The sequence below is a fragment of the Prinia subflava genome, chromosome Z (genome assembly GCF_021018805.1).
Source record: "Prinia subflava isolate CZ2003 ecotype Zambia chromosome Z, Cam_Psub_1.2, whole genome shotgun sequence".
Taxonomy (NCBI): Eukaryota; Metazoa; Chordata; class Aves; order Passeriformes; family Cisticolidae; genus Prinia; species Prinia subflava.
Genome location: NC_086283.1, coordinates 51,563,052 through 51,586,419, shown reverse-complemented (window position 1 = coordinate 51,586,419; position 23,368 = coordinate 51,563,052). Strand labels below are relative to the sequence as shown.

The 23,368-nt window shown below is 38.1% G+C and overlaps 1 protein-coding gene across 3 annotated transcripts in view; it reads right to left on the bottom strand.

The window, feature by feature from the left end:
- ERCC6L2 (ERCC excision repair 6 like 2) overlaps positions 1–23,167 on the bottom strand; it is a 54,039-nt gene extending 30,872 nt beyond the window's left edge. The window contains exons 1-10 of one of the 3 annotated variants that reach the window (XM_063422511.1): positions 22,804–23,167; positions 19,893–20,317; positions 15,331–15,450; positions 13,704–13,897; positions 10,956–11,117; positions 9,587–9,794; positions 8,068–8,208; positions 6,430–6,543; positions 4,861–4,980; positions 222–511 (exon numbers count right to left, since the gene is read on the bottom strand). In XM_063422511.1, the coding sequence (XP_063278581.1) occupies positions 338–511; positions 4,861–4,980; positions 6,430–6,543; positions 8,068–8,208; positions 9,587–9,794; positions 10,956–11,117; positions 13,704–13,897; positions 15,331–15,450; positions 19,893–20,317; positions 22,804–22,825 (1,680 nt within the window). In that variant the 5' untranslated portion in view covers positions 22,826–23,167 and the 3' untranslated portion in view covers positions 222–337. Of the gene's footprint in view, positions 1–221; positions 512–4,860; positions 4,981–6,429; positions 6,544–8,067; positions 8,209–9,586; positions 9,795–10,955; positions 11,118–13,703; positions 13,898–15,330; positions 15,451–19,892; positions 20,318–22,803 lie in introns of those variants that run through there. The other 2 variants (XM_063422510.1, XM_063422509.1) reach the window with 2 other exon arrangements.
- Positions 23,168–23,368: the final 201 nt, after the last annotated feature.

Below are 23,368 nucleotides of genomic sequence, written 5' to 3'. Positions count from 1 at the left end.
TATGGGCCAAAGGTAATGGAGATGCTGGAACTTTGCACTTTTCAATGATGTTCATGGAAATCCTACTGTGAAAAAGTCATCAGATCACTAAGAGGTAGTAGATTCAGAAGCTACTTGTGTCAGTGTATGGACTGCAACAAAAAGTTACTTGTGTCACACACTAGCTCAGATTCTGAGTTTTTTCATTTAAAAAATGCCCACATTTATCCTGAAAACTCTGAAGTCTGTTAAAACTTTCTATCCTACATCTGAGTTCAGAGCTTCTTGGAACTTATCTTCTTAAAATAATCAGTGAGATGTATGCCCCCCCTGCTCCCACTCTCATCTGTTGCTCTGTTTACAGTAGGATCCAGCTTCCCAGACTCTGCACAGACCTTGAAATGCCAATAATCCGCCCACACACAACGTTCCTTTGGTGGGGAAGCAAATAATCCAGAGACTTGTGTATAATAGTGATACTGTTATTTTTAAAAGAAGCATGTCCACATCTGGCAATGGCAGCTCCAGAGCACTGTACGGAAGCCATACAAAATGGGAAAAGATGAATTTTCTGTACCATGCCTGTAGCTTTTTCCCACTGGGCAATAAGTATTTTTGAAACTGTATTTATTCACTGATAAATAGATAAACTGTTAAACAAGAGTTACTCCACTACAAGCCTAACAAATTTTTGACAATCAAATAATGATGAATGTTTGTATTAATGCTACAATTCTGGACAATATCTAGAACATAAAATGGCAATTATATGTCGCTTATGATCTCCTTAGTAAATGTTAGCCAGCTTGTTACAAGTGAAAATAAGATACAAATGACAGATTTTTGGCCTTGTTTCATTGTACATGAACATATAAACTAGGACTTATTTTACTGGGGAAAAATACACAAAAGGTAATTTAACAAGAGCTATACTACTTAGATTTGCATTTTATTTAGCCACATTAAGAAAAGAAACAAAAGTGACATTCTTTTAAACTAGAGGGAATTGGCTTCTGTGTAATTGTTAAAGTTACAGGTCAAATAGTGTGCATACAAAATAGGAGAATACAAAAATAAATCCACACAATTTGCTTAAATAAAATTGATCAATTTCACTCCTATTGGGAATTTAGGTATTTTGGAGTAAGAAACAACTCTAACATGGAAAAGTAATGAATGCCTTTGCACCAAAGAGAAGTAAATTCTACACTTGCACACAAAAAAAGTATCCTGTATGTTTTTAGTTCGAAACAGAAATACTTGACCATACTCAAGCAGAAGCCACATGTTCTTTGTGAGAGTCCACATGGATTTAAACATACATCTCCCCATTGTTACACACTGTGACTTGCCTGTATGTGATGAAATTTTACCTCTTGCTTCTGAGAATTTTTTTCTATAGCGATGTTCAAGTTAGCCTACAGTATTTTTTAAGCCTTCAAAGACAGGTCTGCCTTGGTCAGGGCTATGTTTAATGCTAGAGGTTACAATTTCTTGTAAGTTTTAAGTGTAAAGTGCTCCAATAGACTTCCATTTTTCTAATGAATGATGGATGATACCCCAAGCAAAAATAATTAAATCAATACAACAGGTATTCCTAAGAGATTTGTATTAAGAACATTATTCCAAAACCCCACAAATGGATGCCTGTGGAAATGTGTGCAGTTAAAAAAATTAAATCTTAAAAAAAAAAAATTCAACTGTCCAGACATGTTATTAAATGAATACTTAGAAAGCTTACAGAGTCTCTCTGAGACACAATTTTAACAAAACTGTAGAAATAATCAAACAAGGTGGTCTGAATGAGAATTACTGTACGATTGTAAAGCTATTCTCACTTTTCTTTTCCAAGCAGTCCCCAACACTTCTGTGTTGACAATCTGAATTCATTGCATTTCATAAGCAATGAACCACTTCTCCTTACACTTTGCAGGTCCTGACTATCTTACATCATGACAGAAAAACAGTTGTTTCCAAACAAAGCATGACACTCCTTTCACTCAGTTCTCATATATCAACTACTCCTGTTTAAAAACCTAAGCATGAAATTCACCTTATAATAAAATGTGTCAGCAAAGCTGGCAAACCGTATGTTCTGCAGTATGAGTAAACAGAAGGGGATAATTTCACAAAAACCTCTGAAGCTTTCCATCACTGTGTACCACCCAGCTCCCACTGTAACACAGATATATTAGTGTCCTCATTATAGCATACTAGGTACACCATCGACGATTATACATGCTCTACATTTGGATTGTAGGGACTGTTTTTTCCAAGCTCTTGTTGTAATCCAAAATTCAGACCAGAAAACCTGGAGTGGCATGTTGTTAATGTTACAGCTTGCAAAACACAGAGAGATGACTGCAGTCAGAGCAACAGGCAGGACACAAAAACCACATAAAGGCCACTCTTTAACCCTTGTGTACAAGCAAATCTAGTTTTACTGGTGGAAGTAATTCGTATCCCGTAACAGAATGTTTCCCTGTGTGTTTTATCTCTGTTTAGTTGGAGAACAGGAATGTTAAGCAGATGAAACCTTTTCAACTTGGCAAAACAGTAACAGCTGCTTAGCTAATAAACTTCATTTTTAAAAAAAATCACATCCTTTCCCCCTTCACTGAATAAATTTTTAAAAAATGCCACAAACTATTCCTTTGCAACTAAGATTATCTACAAAAGAATAATCACATATACCAAATTTCTGTGTAGTCTGTACTGAATTTTAAGTTAAAGACAAAGTAATACTTATTCAGACTACACTACCAGATGAAAGTTACAGAAGAATTTCACTTAATTTCTAGAATTTATTTATGAAACCAGAAATGCAAAGTAGTACAGTGCAACGACTTTATTAAAAACATTTTATTATCAGTTGTCTCAGTTATGTCCAAATAAAAATTTGACAAAGCCATGTCCAAGCTCTAGTACCAGTTGTCTCTTCTGTGATTGCTTTCTTATGATAAGACAACTTTCTAAATTAAATACTTCCTGAATGATTTTGCTTTCACAGTATAAAATGCAAAATCATGACAAATATCTTCCATTTTATAATTAGGAATAGAAAACAGAAAAGCAAGTCACCACACTAAAAAGGTATGAACCAATTTTTGGCAACATGAAGTTAAAATGAATGGACTCAAAACCCAGTTTATTTTCATTGATAGCTATATAACCCATTATCCTCCCTCCAGGCACAAAGATCACCAAATCATACAACAGTTTGGGTTAATGATCATTTAGTTTCAAACCATGCCACCATGGGAAGGGATGCCACCTACTAGACTCAAAGTCCCTACTGGCCTTTAACACTTCCAGGGATGGGCCATCCATAGCTTCTACAGGGAACTTGCTCCAGTGCCTCACTACCCTCACAGTGAAGAATTTCTTCCTATTATCCAATCTAAACTTATTCCGGTTCACTTTGATACTACTATCCCTTGTCCTACCGCTGTAGAAAGTCCCCCTCCAGATTTCTTTAGATTTCCCTCATCAGTGAAAGGTGGCAATAAGATTACCCAAGAGCCTTCTCTTCTCCAGACTCAGCAACCTCAACTCCCTCAGCCTTTCCTCACAGACGAGGTGTTCCACCCATCTAATTATCTTCATGGCTCCATGATCTTCAACTTGTTCCAACATGTCCATATACTTTTTGTGCTGAGAAAGGTACACCGTAAGACTGGAGCAGAGAAGGAAAACAAACTTGCTTGCCCTGCTGACCACACCACCTTTGATGCACTCCAGGACACATCAGGTTTTCTGGGCTGTATAGAATAACCCCTAGGCCACCTGCACCACTCCAGGCACTGCCCCCTCACAGCTACCACACAAAAGTAACCCTGGCCACAATCAGGACAGGTTACTTACCACAATCTCATTTCAGGTAGTTGTACAGAGTAATAAGGAGCCTCATGGGAGGCCTCTCACTGCCACCAGTCCCAGGAAGGAAATGTTAGCATCTAGGTTTATGGAGAGGCAAAATTCTGCATAGCTTCTAACCACCTCCGCCCCAGTCACTCTCAGCTCCAGAGTACTACTAAAACTAGTATGGTTTTCTTTATAATTAGCTATATTAGATACACTTTTCATCTACATTAAACAACATCATCATCATCTACACTATATGTCACCATGTCATCTTTTGCTTCTCTCTGAAACCAGAGAAAGACAGTTTCTGAGATGAGGAGTTTTGCAAATTCATACTGGACACATTTATTTTGGTAATCTGCAGCACAACTACAATTATTTTCATTTAAAGTCCAAAGGCTCAAGAAGTCAATATGTACTCAGTACATCTTCACCAGTTCCATCCTATTAATGATTGTGTAGGTCCCACTTACATTTATCCTTTGACATTCTTTATAGTCTGGAGGGTCCCAGCCTACTTGGCTGCTTCTGACACACAATTACTGATCACCCTTGTGGCCCTTCTCTGAACCATCCTCTCAACTCTTTCGAAGTCTAACATACGATTTTTGAGAGGAGAGACTGGAACAACACACAAAATTGAAGCTGTGTACAAATGATTAAGCCCATAATGATTTTGTTTTACTTTCCTTTCTTTGCCAAATATTTCTGACTGTCACTGGAATCCATGATCTCATGAAACAATAGTTCCGTTGAGTATAAGGGTCATTTTCATGCCCACCATCAAATATGTGAAGCTAAAACTCACAGAAAGTTTTAGCATCACAGACTACTCTTACCCAGTTTTTGCCCAGATAAATACTGATCCATGACAGGAGATACCTTCTGTTGTATGATCAACCATAAACAGAGTAATTAAAACCCCCCAAATATTAGGTGCATGTTTTCTTATATCCATATAATATAGGCCAAATCTATAAATATTAATAATATTTTTCTTCTAAGGAATGGGTTTACCTTCATTTTTCCACTATATTTTGGATCTGAAATTGTTTCAAAGGCTGCATCTTTGCTTAACTGCACAAAATCCGGAAAACTGGAAAATACCTGGCTGCAAACTCGTTTGATATGTGCTTCCTGGAAAAAAAGCAGAAAGATTGAATAGGTGTTAAAAATCAGAGCTATATTAAGGCATGCAAGGAGTTAAACAGGTTGAAACAGGATCTGCTAAAGTATCTCAAGCAGAGTTACGTGGTTTTTAATCTAGTTTACTACAAAACTGCTGGATGTAACAAATCCTGTGTGTTTTGCTTTGTTTCATTTAAAAATAAAACATATTCTTCATGTGAAATCATGGATCATGTTCAAAATTTCTTTTCCTGGCAAGAATTGTCAGTTTCAAAAAAAAAAAAAAAAAAAAAAATCTGTTGCCCTGAGGTTTGCATTACCCAACAGTTGTGCACCAACATTTCTCCTGACCCTCTGGTGTAACAAGCCAGCATGGGAATTACATATTGCTCCTTAACAAAAACTGTACAGGAAATGCACTTAAGCTGTTCAAAAGCCACATAATGCTCCACTGCTAAATTTAGCTCTGAACTTAAACACGACCTCACACTTTAACTCCACTTTTCCAGAGAGAAAGATCACATCTCTCACCTAAGAATAACACATGTAAGGGGCCTTCAATACCCAAGTTAAAAAACACTACCAAATATTAGTTTATTTAGTAGATGTTGGCAAAAATAATAATTATACATCATGCAGGAGATAAGTCACAAAATACTTGTATTCTGTTATTTCAGAGGTTATTTAAATATCTAATGTCATTACAACGAAAACTACATATGCAATACACAAAAAAGCCCACTTTTTGAAAACGTCTGGGTATATGCTGTGTGCAATGTGTTGGACACTAAAAGTAACACTTCTGAAAATACAAAACTGCTTTAATGGAACAAATTTGCAAAATTAGCTAGGACATTCTGATTTCTCTTCCTTGATAGCCTCTAAGAGAAAGTGGTAACATTCCTAAATCCCTTCCTGTATTCCTGGGTCTTAAGGCTCACAAACAATCATTTCTAAAACTGCTGTTTGTCGGTCTTGTTGCTTGCCATGTAAAAAGATAAGCTGATACTGATCTGTCATTGAGTAATTTCTTCTAAAACATGTTTCTCATTATTTAAACAAACTCAGCTCTTAATGTGAAGTAATAGGGAAAAAAACACATTCTAACTATCTATTATTTGTTTACTTGCACAAAAGACATTCCTCTTATAGGCACTCTTCATAAATGTAACAAAAATGGCTCTATTAGCAATCATTAAAAATTTCTCTCTCTCCTAATCTCTTCAATGTTTTATAACCCTTACTTTCAGATATGAATCAACAAAACAAACATATTGTTTTGTATAACAACTTTATAAGGCATGCATTCTGTATGACTGAATGGAAAAGGAATTTCACAAAATACCTTAACTGCAGTTAGTTAAGACTTATAGAGGAGGCCAATAGCAATTTTCGTTCAAGAGTTTTCACCCCATTCATTTTCCACAAGTCCATTTTTCAGATACTTCTGAAACTAACCTGGAGCTTGCTAGTGTTGTCTGTCTGCAGCAGTGCAGCATGATTTGCAACTTTCTGTAGGATCATTAGGTAACTGAAGCGCAATGACTTAATTGTTTCACCATGTGCATTTACCTACAAAAAAAACCCAGTTTATGCAAACAAATATTACTGAAAAGAAGCAATATTCTCAAATAAATGCTGTTCTTACCAGGTTTAATGCATTAACAATTCTTAGTACTATAACTGATCCCCAAGAGATGAATACCGTATTTGTGATAAAAATGAATCAAGTTTATTTTTTCCTGCAGCTTTGTGACTCCGTTAATGGAAAATCTTCTCAATAAGAAAAAAACCCTACAGCTATGTTAATTTCTTGCTAAATATTCCAGATAGTAACTTCTACAGACATCACATGGAGACAACCAAGAACTCTTCAGTAAATTAAGAAGATGGTAACTTTAACTAAATCAAGCAAGAGCAGTTTGAATGACTTCTTACCTTTCAACTGCTACCATTACTTTTCTTTCCAGCAAAAGCATATAAAGCTTTACAAACACCTCAAATAGCACAATTTAGGCTCCAGACATTCTACAGTGCAACAGCAACAACCTCATCAGCTATCTTCCTAGTTATGTTTGGCTGGCTTGATCAATATTTGTTTTCCTTTGCCTTCTCAAGTTAATAAATCCACAGCTAACTTTGGAATAAGATCATCCATAAGAGCATTCAACTATCAGCAGGTCTGCCTACTACCCTTTTGTGAATCAAGTTCACCAGCATTTATTTTTTTTCTACAAAACATCACTAGAAACAAAAGCGTGCCAAGAGGACTAGTGTCCACAGATAATTAAACAAAACTGATAAGGGGATTGCTCATAAAGAAAGATCTAGGAGAGTGAACAAGCTACATCATTTGGAAAAAAACCTCAAAACAGTACACAAGAATCAGAACAGGCCAGAGAGATAAAAGGGAGAAACAAGAATGTGACATACTCTTCTAAATGTTTAAAAGATATGCTTAATCTGAGCCTAATGAGTGAGGTAGGCAAAACAAATACAAAGACAGAGTAATCAAGTCTAGCTTCTTTTAAGTAGTCCAGAGAAGACTGAAGAATTCTGCAAAGCTGTTACTCATGAACGAAGTTCAGCTTGTGCTGTGGCTGCTGTTACAGTTTTCCCTTCATGATGCAAGGCAAAGTGAATGTTTAATGGCACAGAATGGCACAACTGCAATTAGAATACAACAAACTGCCCAGGCAACCTGCTGAGTTCAGGGTGCTTCCCATTTGCAGCCCCTGCACAAACCACCTGAGGCACCTGGGAGCAGCATGCCTGACACATACTGAACATGTCAATGCAGTGCCCTTGCCAATATCAACTAAATCACAGGTGCATTTATGAATACAAAAGATCCAGAATTTACTGTATAGGTAACAATCAGGTGATTGTCAAGGCACACAAAGCAGCCTTGCAGTAACCCCAAAGTGCCTCACTCCATCGTGCTTGTGATGCAGCTCCCCATATCTCCAGTTGGAATTTTCCAAACAGATGGGCTACAACTAGGCAAACAGTTCAATCAGCTCTTCATCAGCAGAGAGTCGCTGGAGAAATTCAGAAGACTATGCTCTAAAATCCCAACAAGTGCCAAGTTCTTACTTTGTAACAACAGTTCTTCCTTTTCAGGCCACTACTGCAGCTACAGGGCTCTCCTGCTCTCAAGACCAAAGTAACATCCTCTGTCTCTAGCACAGCCTGGTACACTGCTTTCTGGAATTCAGTTAGGGAACAAAACACCATCTGCCAAAGAGAAAACACAAGAAACACTATCATGTGCAGCATACAATGAAAGACAAAAAACCACTGCATCAAAAATGCAAGTTATAGATCACTAAAAATAAAGTAGAAATAAATACTACACTTGCTCAAATATTACAGGAAATCATTCTACCACCAAAGGAAAAAAATGTGGATCTTAACACCAAAAGAGCATGAAACTGTAGCCAAAATGTATGCATACTTATTTTATTCCACCCCAAAATTCTACAAAGAATATCAATATCATTCTACAAGAACCTGCTGTTATTTTGCTCAAAACCTTTAAATATGGCTTTTGTGACAGAATAGGAGGAAGAAGGAAAAGTGAGAGAAGTAAATGCATAACGTTAATTACAGATTTCTCTCTGTTTTCCAAAGTGCTTAATTTGCCCTTTCTTCCCCCTTTTTAGGCATTAGCTGTTGTAGGGCACTACCACAAGCAGGACAAACAGAATAAACAATGAGAAGGCAAGGATCCACACAGTGCTATGGCCAAAACTCTGATCTCTCTTCTTAAAGACCATGGGTGGCATCTCCATGACATCTTTAGTCTTAAGCAGCAGGAGACAGAAATCCCAAGATCATTCCTTAACCTATGCTATCCACATAGAAGCAGCACCATGCTGAGCTATAATAATACAGCAGTAACTTCAACATATACTCACATTAACAAGATAATGAAAAGAATAAAACCTGCTAGATTCAGAAAAGCGACTGACTGATGTTTGTGTTAATCTTTCCTTCAGAAGACGGCCTAGATGACATTATCATAAACTAAGGATGAAGAAAAACATTGAAAATAAAACTGGCTGCAAACTTCTGAATTAGTCTACTCAGAAAAAAAGATTTAGCAAAACTCTGAGCTGCATCAGTGAAGTATTATCACTTCACATAATATTTACAATTGTATCAGATGAACAGGATTACCTATCACAGAATCAGCTCATCTGAGATTTTTTCTTTTATTTCAGGATTAAAAATGAGGGAGTTAAAAGCATAGTGTTCCGTACACAAAGTGTCAAGATGCAAATTAAGAAGTTCTGCATAGACTTAAAAAATTTACACACATTGCTTTGGACTTGCAGAGATAAGGACAAAAACACGCATAAAACAGACGTGTAAATCACTAGTTAGAAGACTAGCTGAGCGTTTTCATGCTTGATTAACTCCATTTCAATGTGCAATCATAGTAATTATGTGAACAAAGCACACAACTTCAAGTGCACTTTTTCCAAGGCTATGGATTCTTCTTAATAAGATGAAGACAAAACCATGAACTACAGACATGATGTAAGAGAGAAAATACAACAAGAAAACAAAAAAGAAGAGTATTGTATTTGAAAGGCGAAGGCACTCTTACTCTGTCTTCCTTTTTTGGCAACTGATCACTGATGAGCGCTTTGGTACGTCTCAGAAACCAGCCAGCCATTTTTCTTGCTAGCTTTGCCATGGCCTTACGGCCTGTTGCTAGCTCTCTTTTAGTTGCAGTGTGCCTCTGGCCATGCTCCACTGGATCAGAAAAGTTCTTCTTGAAATGTACTCTGCTACCTAAAAGTCCTGGTACAGCCCTATTAAAAAACAAAAGGGGATGAGGGATTGATTCACTGATTTAAAGCATACCGTAATTTTCTTTTCTGGCTAACAGCAAAATATTTTAAAGTAGCAGACACTAGAGAAACTACTAAAAATTTTAAGTACAAATAGAAATATATAGTATTTTAAGACATGCCATTTTTCATTTGCTTTCTGTGATTTTCAAATGCTAAGACATACCCCTTACGAAGAGGGTTGCAATCACAAGAAAAAAAAAGTTTAGCAGAACAACAGAAATCACATGTATATAGAACTTCTAAACTACAAGGCTGCTAGTGTTGAGGAGCTTAAATTGTAAGCTAAGCAGTCATGTTTTCAATTTTTACATGTTTTATGAAATCAGAATATGCAGATATTACAATTAACTAAATAAAATCTTGAGAAATCCAATAGTAAAAAGAAAGTAGTAATTATTGGCAGCATTACACATTGGAACGATTTACTAACAACATCAGCATAGTTTTAATGAACCAAATGCAACACTAAGCTTAAAATAGTCTTCCTGCTATTTCTGTCCTGTATATCCTTATATTTAAAGTATGTTTGCTTTGTTCTTCCTCTGCAAAGTATTCCCAGGAGGTTTAGATTTGTATCTACAGTCTGTTGCCCCTCTCCTTGACCATTAAAAGTTTTTCTGGTCAAGATTATTACTTTTCAAATATGTGCAGTTGTGCATTTTGGAAAAAAAAGCAAAATATTATTACTTCTATCCTCCAAGTAGGTCAGAATGACCTGCACATACTGGACAGAGCAAAGGCACCATATTCCTTAAGGCTGTGTAATGTAATGCCTATCCACTGGGCAAGGACAGAGGAAAAAAGTGTCCTTAAAAAAAAAAAAAAAAGGAATTAAAAAAAAATATATGGGAGGTGGAGGAAGAATAATTTTAACTACTCCCCAGATTCCCTAAAGAAGCCAGCTGGGATGAACTCCAAATGTATTAAGTAATGGTAAAATACCAGGCGCTTACCTTCTCACTAAAGTTATATTCTCAAAGAAAGCAGGTGTTTTGAGGTTGAAGGTTGTGGGGTTTTGTTGTTTTTTATAACACAGATGGGTCCATATCATCTAGCCCAACCCCACTGCACAGTTAACACACAGAGGTGTTTAACTACAAAAGAAAATATTTTATTTACCAGTCCATAACACACCAAAGTTCCTTCATATTGTTTTGAAGAATGGTTCCAGTAAGACCTATTCGAACACTACATTTTAATGACTTCATGGTTTGAGTTATTTGAGCCTTTGGATTCTTGATTCTATGTGCTTCATCCACTATCACAGCAGACCACTCTATACTGCAGATCAAAAGAAGATTTCATTAATTGACATTACTTGTCCCATCATCCCACGTACATACAAAAAGTGAAGTCAGACACACGAATAGCTGGGATTCTATGATAACACATTATTACTTTTTTATTTCCCTGGTTTTTTTGTATTACACTACTCCATTTCTTCATATTGTTTGTTTAGTAAATTCAATTAGCAAAGTGAACATAAAGGCTAAACTACACCACCAAATAAATGAGCTACTGTTACCTGTATCAAATGCTTTCTGTGAAGAAGGCAGCTTTCAATCTGTGGACCAGTGAATCCAGTACACCTCACTAAGATCAACTCCACTTATAATTAAGATTTACAGAAAATAAATAAGTTTCTGAAGGTAAACTACTGAAATATGCTTAATAGGTATGCTTCATTTTCCCAACAAAAATTATCCAATGCAACTAGCAATGAACTGAAAACATTTCAATCTGCATAGTTTTCTACAAGAAAGTACCACTCGAATATCTACACAATACCAATACAGCAGAGGGATTTTAATATTTTGGGATTGTGTTGAGAAGCAACATAGCTATAAAGCAGTGACCAAAAGATATTTTGTAGCCAGTTTAAGAATAGATGGTAAGAATGGGTAGAATGATCTGTATACTGCAATAATAATAAAAAAGTCTTCAAGGCCCTAGGAAGATATTTATTACCTTTTTAAGTTCACTTTATATAAATGAATATTTCAGAACACAACCATATCCAGTTTGATATGCTGCAAAAAGCTGAAACAGACATGTTTATACAAGTTTAGTAGAAAGCGTATCTCCTAAGCAGTTGCATTTAGTTCATTAATGCAGGCTGATCCTGTGGCATTTTTGCTACCCACTAAATACATCCATTCATATTCAAGTTCCTGCATTCCTAAAATATGCTAAAAATTGGAGTTTCTGAAAAGTCTAATAGATGTTCATATCCTAGCTCCTTCCACTTATTCTCTCATTCTGATTTACATGCATAACTGAGTATATGTATTCTTATTCCTGATAGCTAATTATTTAAGAACAGCTTTTGAAACCAATCCATCACTGTAGTGAAGCAAGGCACAAAGCTTCTTCTGTGTTGAGATCATAGGCCCATCCAGCCAACATCCTCTACAGAAACAGTTTGGTAAATCTGCATGCTGAAGAAATCTATTTGCAGGCAGTCACACATCAGATCTGCTCCACACGCACACCTATTTCGTGACCACAGCCTACTCCATGATCAAGCATGAAGAGCTCCTCAGAAAGAACACAAATAGTTAGGGGGCTGATAACAAAACTACTTTACTCTTTTATCTGTACTTCTCCACTCTCTGTACCTCAGACCTGAGCACAGAGATGAAGATCTGATTGTTTTGATGACAGATATCCAGACAAGCAGGGTATTTTCTGGGGCCTGCGCCTTTCCCCAACACCTGAAACGACAAGATCTGCAGATCCACTTATATCAGCTGCTGAGGGCAGGCTGCTACCACCAGCCATTAACACAACTCTTATCCTATTTCTAAGATAACATAAGGGAAAAAGACTCCAGGATTGGATGAGAAATGTGTGGGTTTGAATCTCAAAGCTTTTAGAGCTCAATTTCATCAAGCTGGTGAAAACACAAGTAACAAGAAAATACCTTTTTGAACACTTGCTAAAAATTCCAGGTGACTGCTTTCCTTACACTGTACTAAAGAACAGACATACCTTCTATGTATGTTTTAGCCATCATCAGTTTTCAGGCAGGCAATTCCTGCTTCTTTCAGAGAACATTTCATAGCTGTGTTTCCAGCAAAACGGGTTTTATGGGAACTATTCAAACTCCTACTGCTACCAAGTGTCCCATTACAAAGATACTTATATTGAGTCTGGCTGAGATGGAGTTAATTTACCCACAGCAGCTCTCACAGGTCTGTGGGTAGCTGGAAAGGTGCTGTTAACACACCAGGGCTCTGGCTACTCTGACCAGCACTGGCAGAGCATCAGCACTGTCTCTCAACATTCCACCCCCATCAGGAGACTGGGAATGGCTAAGATCCTGGGAGGGGACAAAACTTGGCCAGCTGACCCAAACTGACCAAAGGGACAACTCGTCCTGTATGGTATCAGCTCAGATATAAAAACTTAGGAAAGGAGGAGGAATGGGTCATTTGTTATTTATGGCCTTTGCCTTCCAGAGCAATTCCTACCTGTGCAGAAGCCCTGCTTCCTGGGAAGTGGCTCAACGCTGGCTGATGAGAAGAATAAACTTTTTTTTTCTCCTCTTTGCATGCCTAAATTTTAGCTTTTGCTTTAGTAACTGTCTTATCTCAACTAAAAAGCTGGTTTTTATCTTAAATTTCCTCCCTGTTCAGCTGGGAAGGGGATTGATAAGAGTGGCTTGGTGGGCACCTGGTGTCCAGCCAAGGCTGACCCACCAAAACTGTACAGGTTAAATTCAGTAGTACGGGATAAATTCAGTAGTACAGAGATTCTTCTGTGCAGCACAGTGAGCCAATGGATTTAACAGTAAGAAGTCCTTGAAAAGAATAATGCACAATTAGTTAAAATTCAGTGTGTACAAAAACACATAAAAACCATTACCTGTTAAATTCATCCAAATACAGGCGAAGTATCTCATATGTTGTAAGAGCAACTTCACATTTCCCTTGCTTGATGCGACTCATGTCATCATCTTTTTTACTGCCATGTAAGACAAAGACCTTAAAGTATCCCCAAGTGTCTAACTCATCCTTCCAGTTGTACAGCACTGAAAGAGGGGCCACTATGAGGAAAGTCTGAAAACAAATATATATTATAGTATCACTCGAAAAACTACAACATAGCGATTTCTCAATAGCGGAAGTCAAGATCTTGACTGTTTTACTGCTCTGAGCAGTTTGACTGTTTAATTCTGATATTTCAAAGGATGTATGGAAAATATCAAAAGTTAATATAAATTCAAAAGTAGTCAGTTTACTCTCAGTATGCACATAATATAGCAGAACAATACTGTAATACTAAAATTAAATACTAAAAAGCACTACTTACTCAAATTATATTCTAATAACAGCAGTAAGATGTGAAGCACTATCATTTTGCTTTGTTATAGCATCTGTATACTATCAAATGTTTTACAAATGGAGAAAATAGAAGGATGAAGAGGGTAAGCAGCTTCCTCCAATCCAAAAGTCTAGTCATCATGTGACTTGAAAACAGATGGTCATAAAAAGGGTTAAAAAAATTAGGCCAGCTCATACAATTGACTTAATATCACAGGATAACAAAATCAATGAGGTAGGAAGTGACCTTGGGACATTTTCAGTCCAACTTTAAAGTCAAAACAGTGGCAATACTGACTTCAAACCTAGGCTTTCCCAACTGAGGTCTTCAAAACCCTGTAAGGATGCGTGGTGTCTACAATCTCTCTGTGACCTGTTTCAACATTAAATGTCCTCAAAGTGACATTCTCCTCTTGTTCTTAGTCAGAAGCATTCCTGTTTCTTTGCACATGACGTGTTATCCTTTTACTCCTTCCTTTCAGCCTGTATTTCCTGAGGAGCATGTGTCCATTATTCACAGAGCTACAGTCACATGACCCATCATGCCAGTCACATTTTCTAACTATTCCAGCCAATGGAAAAAAAAATCACATGGCTCCTGTAATGGGTAAAATTAAAATGTTCTGCAGATTTATCTAATTCGTACTTTTACATGTATCTTTTATTTGCTATCACTGTATTTGATTACCTAGATTATCAGCCAGACTTACTTCTGACATGATGACAGTCAATCAAGAATATATAGGATTTCACAAGGCAATTAGCAACACATTTTCCAAATATATGGATTAGTTGTAATCAAATACCCTGTTATTATACATATCCATGCTTTTTTCACTTAAAAATATCACACAACACTAATTTTCTACTCACTATCATGGGCTTTTAAATGTACTCTAGCCACAAATCTAACCCAGACACCTTCTTTTTTGTTAGTGCAGATGAACAATAGTAATAGACTAGATAATAACAACTAGAGAGAGAGGGTACTATGACAGTCTGGAAAACTGAAGGCTTTCCAAACACTACTAGGAAAGGCATGAAATCCTACTTCAGCAGCTGAATTTTAAAAATTAATGTACATATACTCCTAGAACAAACACACAAACAAACAAATCCAAGTACTGCTTTTCATCAAAATCCTTAAGCTAGTATCACTAAAATTGTACCTTCTTGGGGTTACAATCTGAGCCCTTTTTCATTGTCCTCAGTAAAAATTCCGGCATATTATTTTCAATATCCTCTCGTGTTCCCTTTTTGTGCAACACTGCAGCCAAAAATGAAATGACCTTGAGAAAGAAAACAATTCTCAGTGACTATGTACAATAAGAAATTGAACGAATGCCACAAAAAATAAGCATTTAGGACAAAATCGTGGACAGGACTTCAGAAAGTGGTTTGGTTTGGTGGGGGGAGAATTTTTTTTCTGGGCAGTGCAGGCAGGGGGTGTTTGTTGGCTTTAAAAAGGGACCTCTCCCTCCCTTGGATTCCCAAGAATTCCTTGAATGAACGATAAGAGCAATTAATTGCACTATCTCACTCTTTTATTCTTGAAGTTGAAAAGTCACAAAAATACACAAGAGACAGAGTATGAATGAGCCAGGAGATAAACAGAGATGAGGCTTGTCTTGTAACTCTCCTCTTTTCAAGGTACTTGAATTTCAGATGAGAAAACAGAAGGTTTTAGATATCCTCTAACTATCCCTTTAACGTTAGTTCTGCAAAAGGAAGAAGAGGCATGATTATCCTAGAGATTTATTTTTAACAAATATGCCTTTTTCTGTATGTTCCATTCCTTCATATTCCTGTTTTTGACATCAAAATAATTTTTTTCTTTTGTGCTATATTCTCCCATCTGCCTCAAACCACTCAAGGTGATTATGAGAACATATTTATTACAATACACCACAACAAGGATAAACACCCCAGCACAGGCTGTTCCATACTGCTCCTATCATAATCCAAAACAGGAAGAAGGCAGAGAAAGATCTGGCCAGAACATGCAAATCCAAAATCCACTTGGGAGAAACGGTATCCATGGACCTAGCAGCAACAAGGACCAGCTGCATCACCAGAGAGGTGCCCTTCTTTTGAAAACTCTACAGATCCCTTTTATTCAGAGAAGCCAGCTCCCACCGCTTCCTTTTTGCAGCTGCTACACTCAGCTGATCTGAGCAGGACAGAGGTAAAGCTACCAACTGGTGATTTACAAAAAAAGAACTTTCTCCCTCTAATGATGTGGAGAAAGAACTAGTCAAGAGAGCTGAGTGCAGAAAAAATACCTGCCTGAAGAGCAGTCAGATGCACAGAAGAGAGAAGAAATCCATCATATGTATGGCCACAAAGTGAAATAAAGGTATGTAGACTAAAAGTAACCCAAACATTTTTATACATAATATCTCATAAACTGAGGTTGAGATGAACTGTCAGTTTGCACATGCTGTTTAACTAATGATTTTACTTTTTTTTTTTTTAATCCTTTGAGAATTAGAATCAAATTCAACTGAACAATAAATCTCCATGTCTTTTCCACGTTCTCCATTCTTGGAAGTATTTGCATCACATATTTTTCTAAGAGTAGCTAAGGCAGTGAAACAGGAAATCCTTATCAGAAATTTTTGGGTCTTCTAGATAAAGCACAAAGCAACCTAAATGTCTTGATAGCAAACTAGTTTACTGTAATCACATTATATGTGATTAATGTACATGTTACATTAAGAAACAATACCATTCTATTTCCCTTCACCTAAACTTCAGCTTTGTATGAATGAACCATATGGCCAGGCCACTTAAAGCAAAAATCAGTTCAGAAGTACAAAGATTATTAAAATTCAAAGGATTTTGAGGAAAGTCTTTCTCTCATGAATAATCCTCTAATTCAGAAACACTAAGCTTCAGCCAATTGACAAGCATAAGACAACTTTTTTCTAATACTGTATCAGTTATTCAATGAAGTTTGAATTTATTTTTTCATATGTACTAACCTTTTCCAAACAAGTGAATTCCACCATTTTACTTTGTATCCACTGAACTACCTTTCCCATGCTGAACTTGAACATAAACGCTGTGTTTTATAGAAAATATACAACATAACAGAATCGTAACATGGTAAAGGTTTGAAGGAAACTTAAAGGTCACCTAGTTTCAAACCCTGCAACGGGTAAGGATACCATTCACTAGACCAGATTGCTCAGGCCCCTATCCCTAACCTGGCCTTGAACACAAGGGTTAGTGGAAGGCTGCAGCGAGGTCCCCAAAGAGCCTTCTCTTCTCCAGGCTGAACTGCCCCAAATCTCTCTGCTTGTCTTCTTACAACTCTCTACAACTTCTCTCAGTTTGTGCTAATGTCTGTGCCCCAGCCCAGCTGCAGCATCTTGCACTTGGACCTGCTGAACTTCATAAGGTTCTCATGGGCCAGTTCTCAGCCTTGTCCAGGTCCCTTTGGATGGCATCCCATCCTTCTGCTGTGTCAACTGAGCTGCTCAGATTTGTGTCACCTGCAAACTTGCTGAGGGTGCACTCGATCACTGTCTGTGTCAGTGAGGCTGCAGAGCAGAGCTCCCCAAACAGAGCGTGAGGGACATCACTCACCACCAGCCTCCACCTCCACACAGAGGCACTGACCACAACGCCCTGGCTGCATCCAGCCAGACAGCCAGCTCCTTATCCATTGAACTGTCCATCCATTAAATCTACCATCTCTAGTTTGGAGGTAAGGATGTCATGCAGAACCATATCAAAGACCCTACAGCAGCAGAGACATCTGGCCATCTTCCCATACTGACCATTACCTTCATTCCATCACATAAGGTCACCAGACCAGTCAGGCACAAGTTTGTTTGCTGCCTCAGATTAGTCTCTTTAATCTTCCTTTTCTGACCTATGTACTTACAGAATCCCTTCTTGTTATTCTTCACAAACTATGTTCTTCACCTAAGATATTCTTTATAATATCTACCTTTCTTCTTGTTATAAGCTGGATATTAAGAAGAAGTTTTTCACAGAGAGAGTAATAAAGTACTGGAATAGACTGCCCGGGGAGGTGGTGGAGTCACCATCCCTGGATGTGTTTAAAAAAAGACTGGATGTGGCACTCAGTGCCATGGTTTAGTTGAGGTGTTAGGGCATGGCTTGGACTCCATGATCTTGAACGTCTCTTCCAACCTAGTAATTCTGTCATTCTGAAAACTTGACACAGATTAAAAGAAATAGCCATCAGATATAAATTCCACACAGGAACACAGTGTCACTGTGTAATAAATGTGCCTAGAGAATCAGGTCTGAGATTCAAAAATGCAAGATGGAATCAAGACAACTAAATTTAGTTCCTCCCCCCCAGGTTTACTATTATCTTTCACATATACAGATAGATACTTCTTACTACATGAAATCAGATTATTTGCAGATCTGAGTAGAAACAGTCCTCCATAACAACCGAGTTCTTCAACTACCATGGACAAGAAATATGGCCATGCTTAAAATGAATGCAGTTTAGTTTTAATAAGCATCTGTTAACAGAGCCTCATCAGCTATATAAACAAATCCTTCATATACCTCTAAACACTCTATGAAGAGTTTTGACAATTCAGTTTACCCACTCCTCTTGCTAAGGTTGCTACAGGACAACCCTTTTTTGTGCTGAAAGGCATCTGTCAATGTCTTCCTAAATGGAGGGTCAATAGATAGTACAGCCAATACCTGCCAGGAAAGGAAAGAGCTTGCATTGGACATATGGAACAAGAGAAAAGAGAGTGGGACAAAGACTATCCCCTACAGAAGTCAAACTGCTAACTTTAAAGAAGGAAAAAAAAGTTTTTAAAGAAGGAAAAAAAGAAAAAAGCTTTTAAAGCAGGGGAAAAAAGAAAAAAGTTTTCAAAGATGGAAAAAAAGAAAAAAGTTTTTAAAGAAGGAAGAAAAGAAAAAAGCTTTTAAAGCAGGGGAATAAAGAAAAAAGGTTTTACAGAAGAAAAAACAAAAAAGGGAAAAACAGAAAAAAAAGTGGGGGAAAAGCGGGGGAAAGCGGGGGAAAGCGGGGGAAAGCGGGGGAAAGCGGGGGAAAGTGGGGAAATAAAAAGTAAAAAAGTAAAAAAATGAAAATGAAAACGTTTTTATAGGTTAAAAATGTAAAAATATGTAAAAAATAATACGTCAAAATAGTAATTTCAGTCACACAAATTCCAAGTGTAATGAAAAAATCTGGCTACACTTTGTCCTCTTATCAATCAAGCTGCATTTCCAAAAGAGTGATAGAAGCATCATGGAATACCAAAGCACTGTTTCCAGAGATGGGAGTATAAGCATCAGTTCTTTTGCATTGCCAGAATAGAGAAACCATTTGTTACCAGGAAAAAGGGAATTTTAAAAGAGAGTCAGTCAAGTTCTTCTAGCATACTCCAGTGCAAATTGCTTTCATGATGGGCAGGTAGCAATCCTCAAAGTAAATCCAACACACTAACATTTTAACTATCATAATTACTCATGCTTGCTTACTCATACTCATGAGTACTCATGTACTTATGATACATCCCAGTTTCATGGCCTGTAAGGAGTGAGTCTTAAATCAGCAATGGGCTCCTGGCTCTGAGTGCTGGCCTGGACAACATGTCCTGCCTCATCCATTTCTGCAACAGCAGAGGGAGGTTTAAACTTCATAAATACAATGTTTTTTAAAAAATATTTACAGATCCGAGAAAATACTATATTCGCCCACTCTAACAAACAACAAGAATACCTGTATTGTCTTTCCAAGGCCCATATCATCTCCAAGAATACACCCTTTTTTGTTAGCATAGTGTCTGTACAGAAACTGGGCTCCTTCCCTTTGATAATCACGCAGGTATCTGTTAATTGTATATGGGATGAAATCGCCATTGTCAGATAATTTAAAAGCAACCGCAGGAGATGGAAGATTTTGGTCAGGAAAATATGGCTTTTCCAGATCACCCTCATCAAATATTGAGCTCTTCCAGGGTCCCCCACTGTCCTTGATTTTACGAAGTTTTGTTATTAGTATTTTCCTTTCTTCAGACTCCAAGAATGATACAACAGCAAATGATTTTCCATTCTTGTCCGTTTCAAGAGAAGTTATTGTTCCTTCATGAAGTTTTCCATTTTCAAAACAAGGGGCAAGGCATTTCTCCCCAATACACCAATGGTCTATAAAGAAAACCAAATACACAGTGATGTACAAATTACTTAATTTCTTCACTATTAAAACAACGGATGTAAATTTAGTTCACAAAACGCATACAATTTCATATAAAACACTTAACTGAAGGTAGCACTAGAATCAAAATAGCAGTTACTGTTTACAACCAAAGCCTGAGCTAGACATAAAATTACGGTTTGCTCTAACACCACTATTTTAGAAATAACAGAAGGAGTATGGGAACAAAAAGCAAAATCCAGATTCTAATGCATTAAGTTTACACAGTGGCTTCACACAGGCAAACACAACAGCATGTATCAAACTGGAAATGGACAATGAAAAACAGAACGAAATACCTCTACTAGAAAAAACAAGGTCTTCACTCTTCACAGTAAAAAGACCTCACAAATAATGGCTGTGCACAACGTTTTCCGAATCTGAACTGAGAGGAAAAGGGGTGTTCTTCTGAGTTTGAAGAAACCATTTCTAATCTTCCTCTGCTCAGTCATCCCAAAATAAAGGGATATAGGATTCATTTCAGACCCTTTATTGTTTCTTGCCTATTTGCTGGAATAAGTTTTGATACTTATAAGAAAGTCATTACCAATTACTGTGAGAGGCACCTTTTTTACAGGAAGGAGTGAGCCAGAGGGAATCTTGCAGCATAGCATGCATTTATCATTCTCTGACCAGTGGCAGTATATGTTCCTGGACACATCAACACAGACAATTTTCACAGGTAAGGAAAAAAGTTCTGAAGGCAAAAAACTCTACCTTCACCCATTTTAATGTCTCTGTGTAAAAACTGCAAGACTGGTCCTCCTCACCAAGCTCTGAGCACCTGGAACCATACACTTACAGGACTACTGTCCACAATATAGTAGTTAAACCAAAGATAACTACTATTCATTTACTAAATAGAATCATTTATATCTACTTAGAGAAAACAAAAGCATCCATATAGCCAAGCCCACTATTCTGCAGCCACCAAGCTGATGTGCAGGCAACAATAAAAATAGTACAAACCTACAGTACACCCCTATTCCAAAATTCTTTTGCCTCTGAAGTATTCTTTTAGCTACAGAGATTTCACGGGCCACAGGTAGTTTGTCCATTTAGCAAACCCCAGCAGGCTGCCCCCTTTCAAGTAGCTCCACTCCCCTTTCAACACATGCAGATTCCTAGAATTTGGTGACTTCTGACGAAAAATATCGTGGGTGTGCTCTGGATACATGTCACACATGACACGCCTGACATGAACTTTGGTCCAAAGACCCAAACTGATGGCCTACTAGTTCTTACAGTAACAAGGTCAGAAACCACAGCCTCTCCATTCAATTCACCATTTTGCAGATCTCTTTAATAATGCCCCCATCACCCTTATTTAGAGTTCAACCCTATATCCTGTGACCTGCTGGTAAGGTGCTCCAAGACCTTCAGCCATTCCCTCAGATCTTCTCAAAGACTTGAAGCTCAAATGTAACTTTTTGAGGCAAAGGGTACAGGCTGAACATTCAACAAATCATACATAAGGGATCGTTAAAGTTCACTTGGCATTGCACCCACCTCTCATCTCAATGCAAAAAGATGAGCACATTAACTTCTCCCAGTAGCATCTAATCCTTTCTGCAATTTCATGAGAACAAGGACCAAAACTGAAAAACTGAAACCAGCTATGGATAGCACACTGCTAAATATGCAAATCAAAGTTTAAAATAGCAGAGCACTTCTGTTAATTCTTTTTTTTTTACAGTACTGAAGGGACATGCAACATGTTTAGAGACTCTCAAATTAAAACCATGATTTAAGACAACAGTTCTTGTTTTTAATGAAGCATTTATTGAGGCTAAGGAGTTGCATATGACTCATCACAACTAGAGTTCAGGTGAAAAGTGGAATAAATAACACTGGGCAATAGTATTAGTATTACTAAGCTCCAAACCTAGTGACAAGCAGGGAATAGGATGAGAAAAAGGCTAAGAAATAAAATGGTATTAAGGACACCATTGCTACAAAAGGCCAGAAAATAATGCTATCAAAGCCAAAGCATGAACAGCTTACTTTAACTAGCCTGATTCACCAAGTTCTTGGCTTTTGAATTAGAACCATAAAAACAAAAACAAAAAATTATCTCATATGGCTTCTTAGCATGTGTGTAGTATATTGCCACCAATGGTGACAGCAAATGACAGTATTTAAGATGCTTGCCTGTACTAACCCCTTTTACTACAGGTGGAGAAAAATGTGCCACGGTCAACATTAACTGTACTAAATCATGGTGGTCATGACCTCCTGTCACACACTAGTTCCTTTCAACCACTACTGCTCTACGAAATTATGTCGAATTCTTTCTAACTAGTGAGGGTAGACCACTTAATGTGGAGTGTAAGATTTTATTTTCCTTTTTTTAAAATTTTATTTTACACTCTTAATAAATTACTGTAAAAACAAAATTCGAGGATATTGTAGAGCAAGACACACGGAAGACGCTTACCTGGGACACCATCATCACACATTTTTACTTTTGGCTGTGCAAAGCCCGACGGGGCCCGTGGGCGGAGGCAACAGGAGCCGACGGGCACCGGCGTACTGGCGACCCACCGTCGCCCCTCCGCCGGGCAGGTCACGGCGGGGCGGGCGCCGAGGGAGCCCCCGGGCCGCCTCAGGGAAGGGCGCGGTGGCTGTGCCCGCTCTGCGCACCGCAGCCGGCCCCGGCAGCGCCGTACCCCGGCAGCGCCGAGCCCGCGGCCCCGGCCGCACGTCGGCCTAGCGCCGCCCCGCCGGGCACGGGCAGCGGCCGCGCGGGTCTCGCGAGAAGTGCGTTGCCATGGTGCTCCGTGCTGACAGACGCCGGCGGGCAGGCGGTAAGTATCGCGAGGTTTCCTGCGGAGCCGTACGGGCTGCGGCGGCGCCGATGTGCGGGCATAGGCCCGTACGGGGCGGTAGTGTCGAGTCCAGTCGTGGGCTTCTCAGGAGAAGAGAGGCTTGGAGCTCTTGGAGTGTGTCCAGCACGGGGATAGGAGGATGATTATGGGTCTTGGGAGCATTTCTCTTGTGAG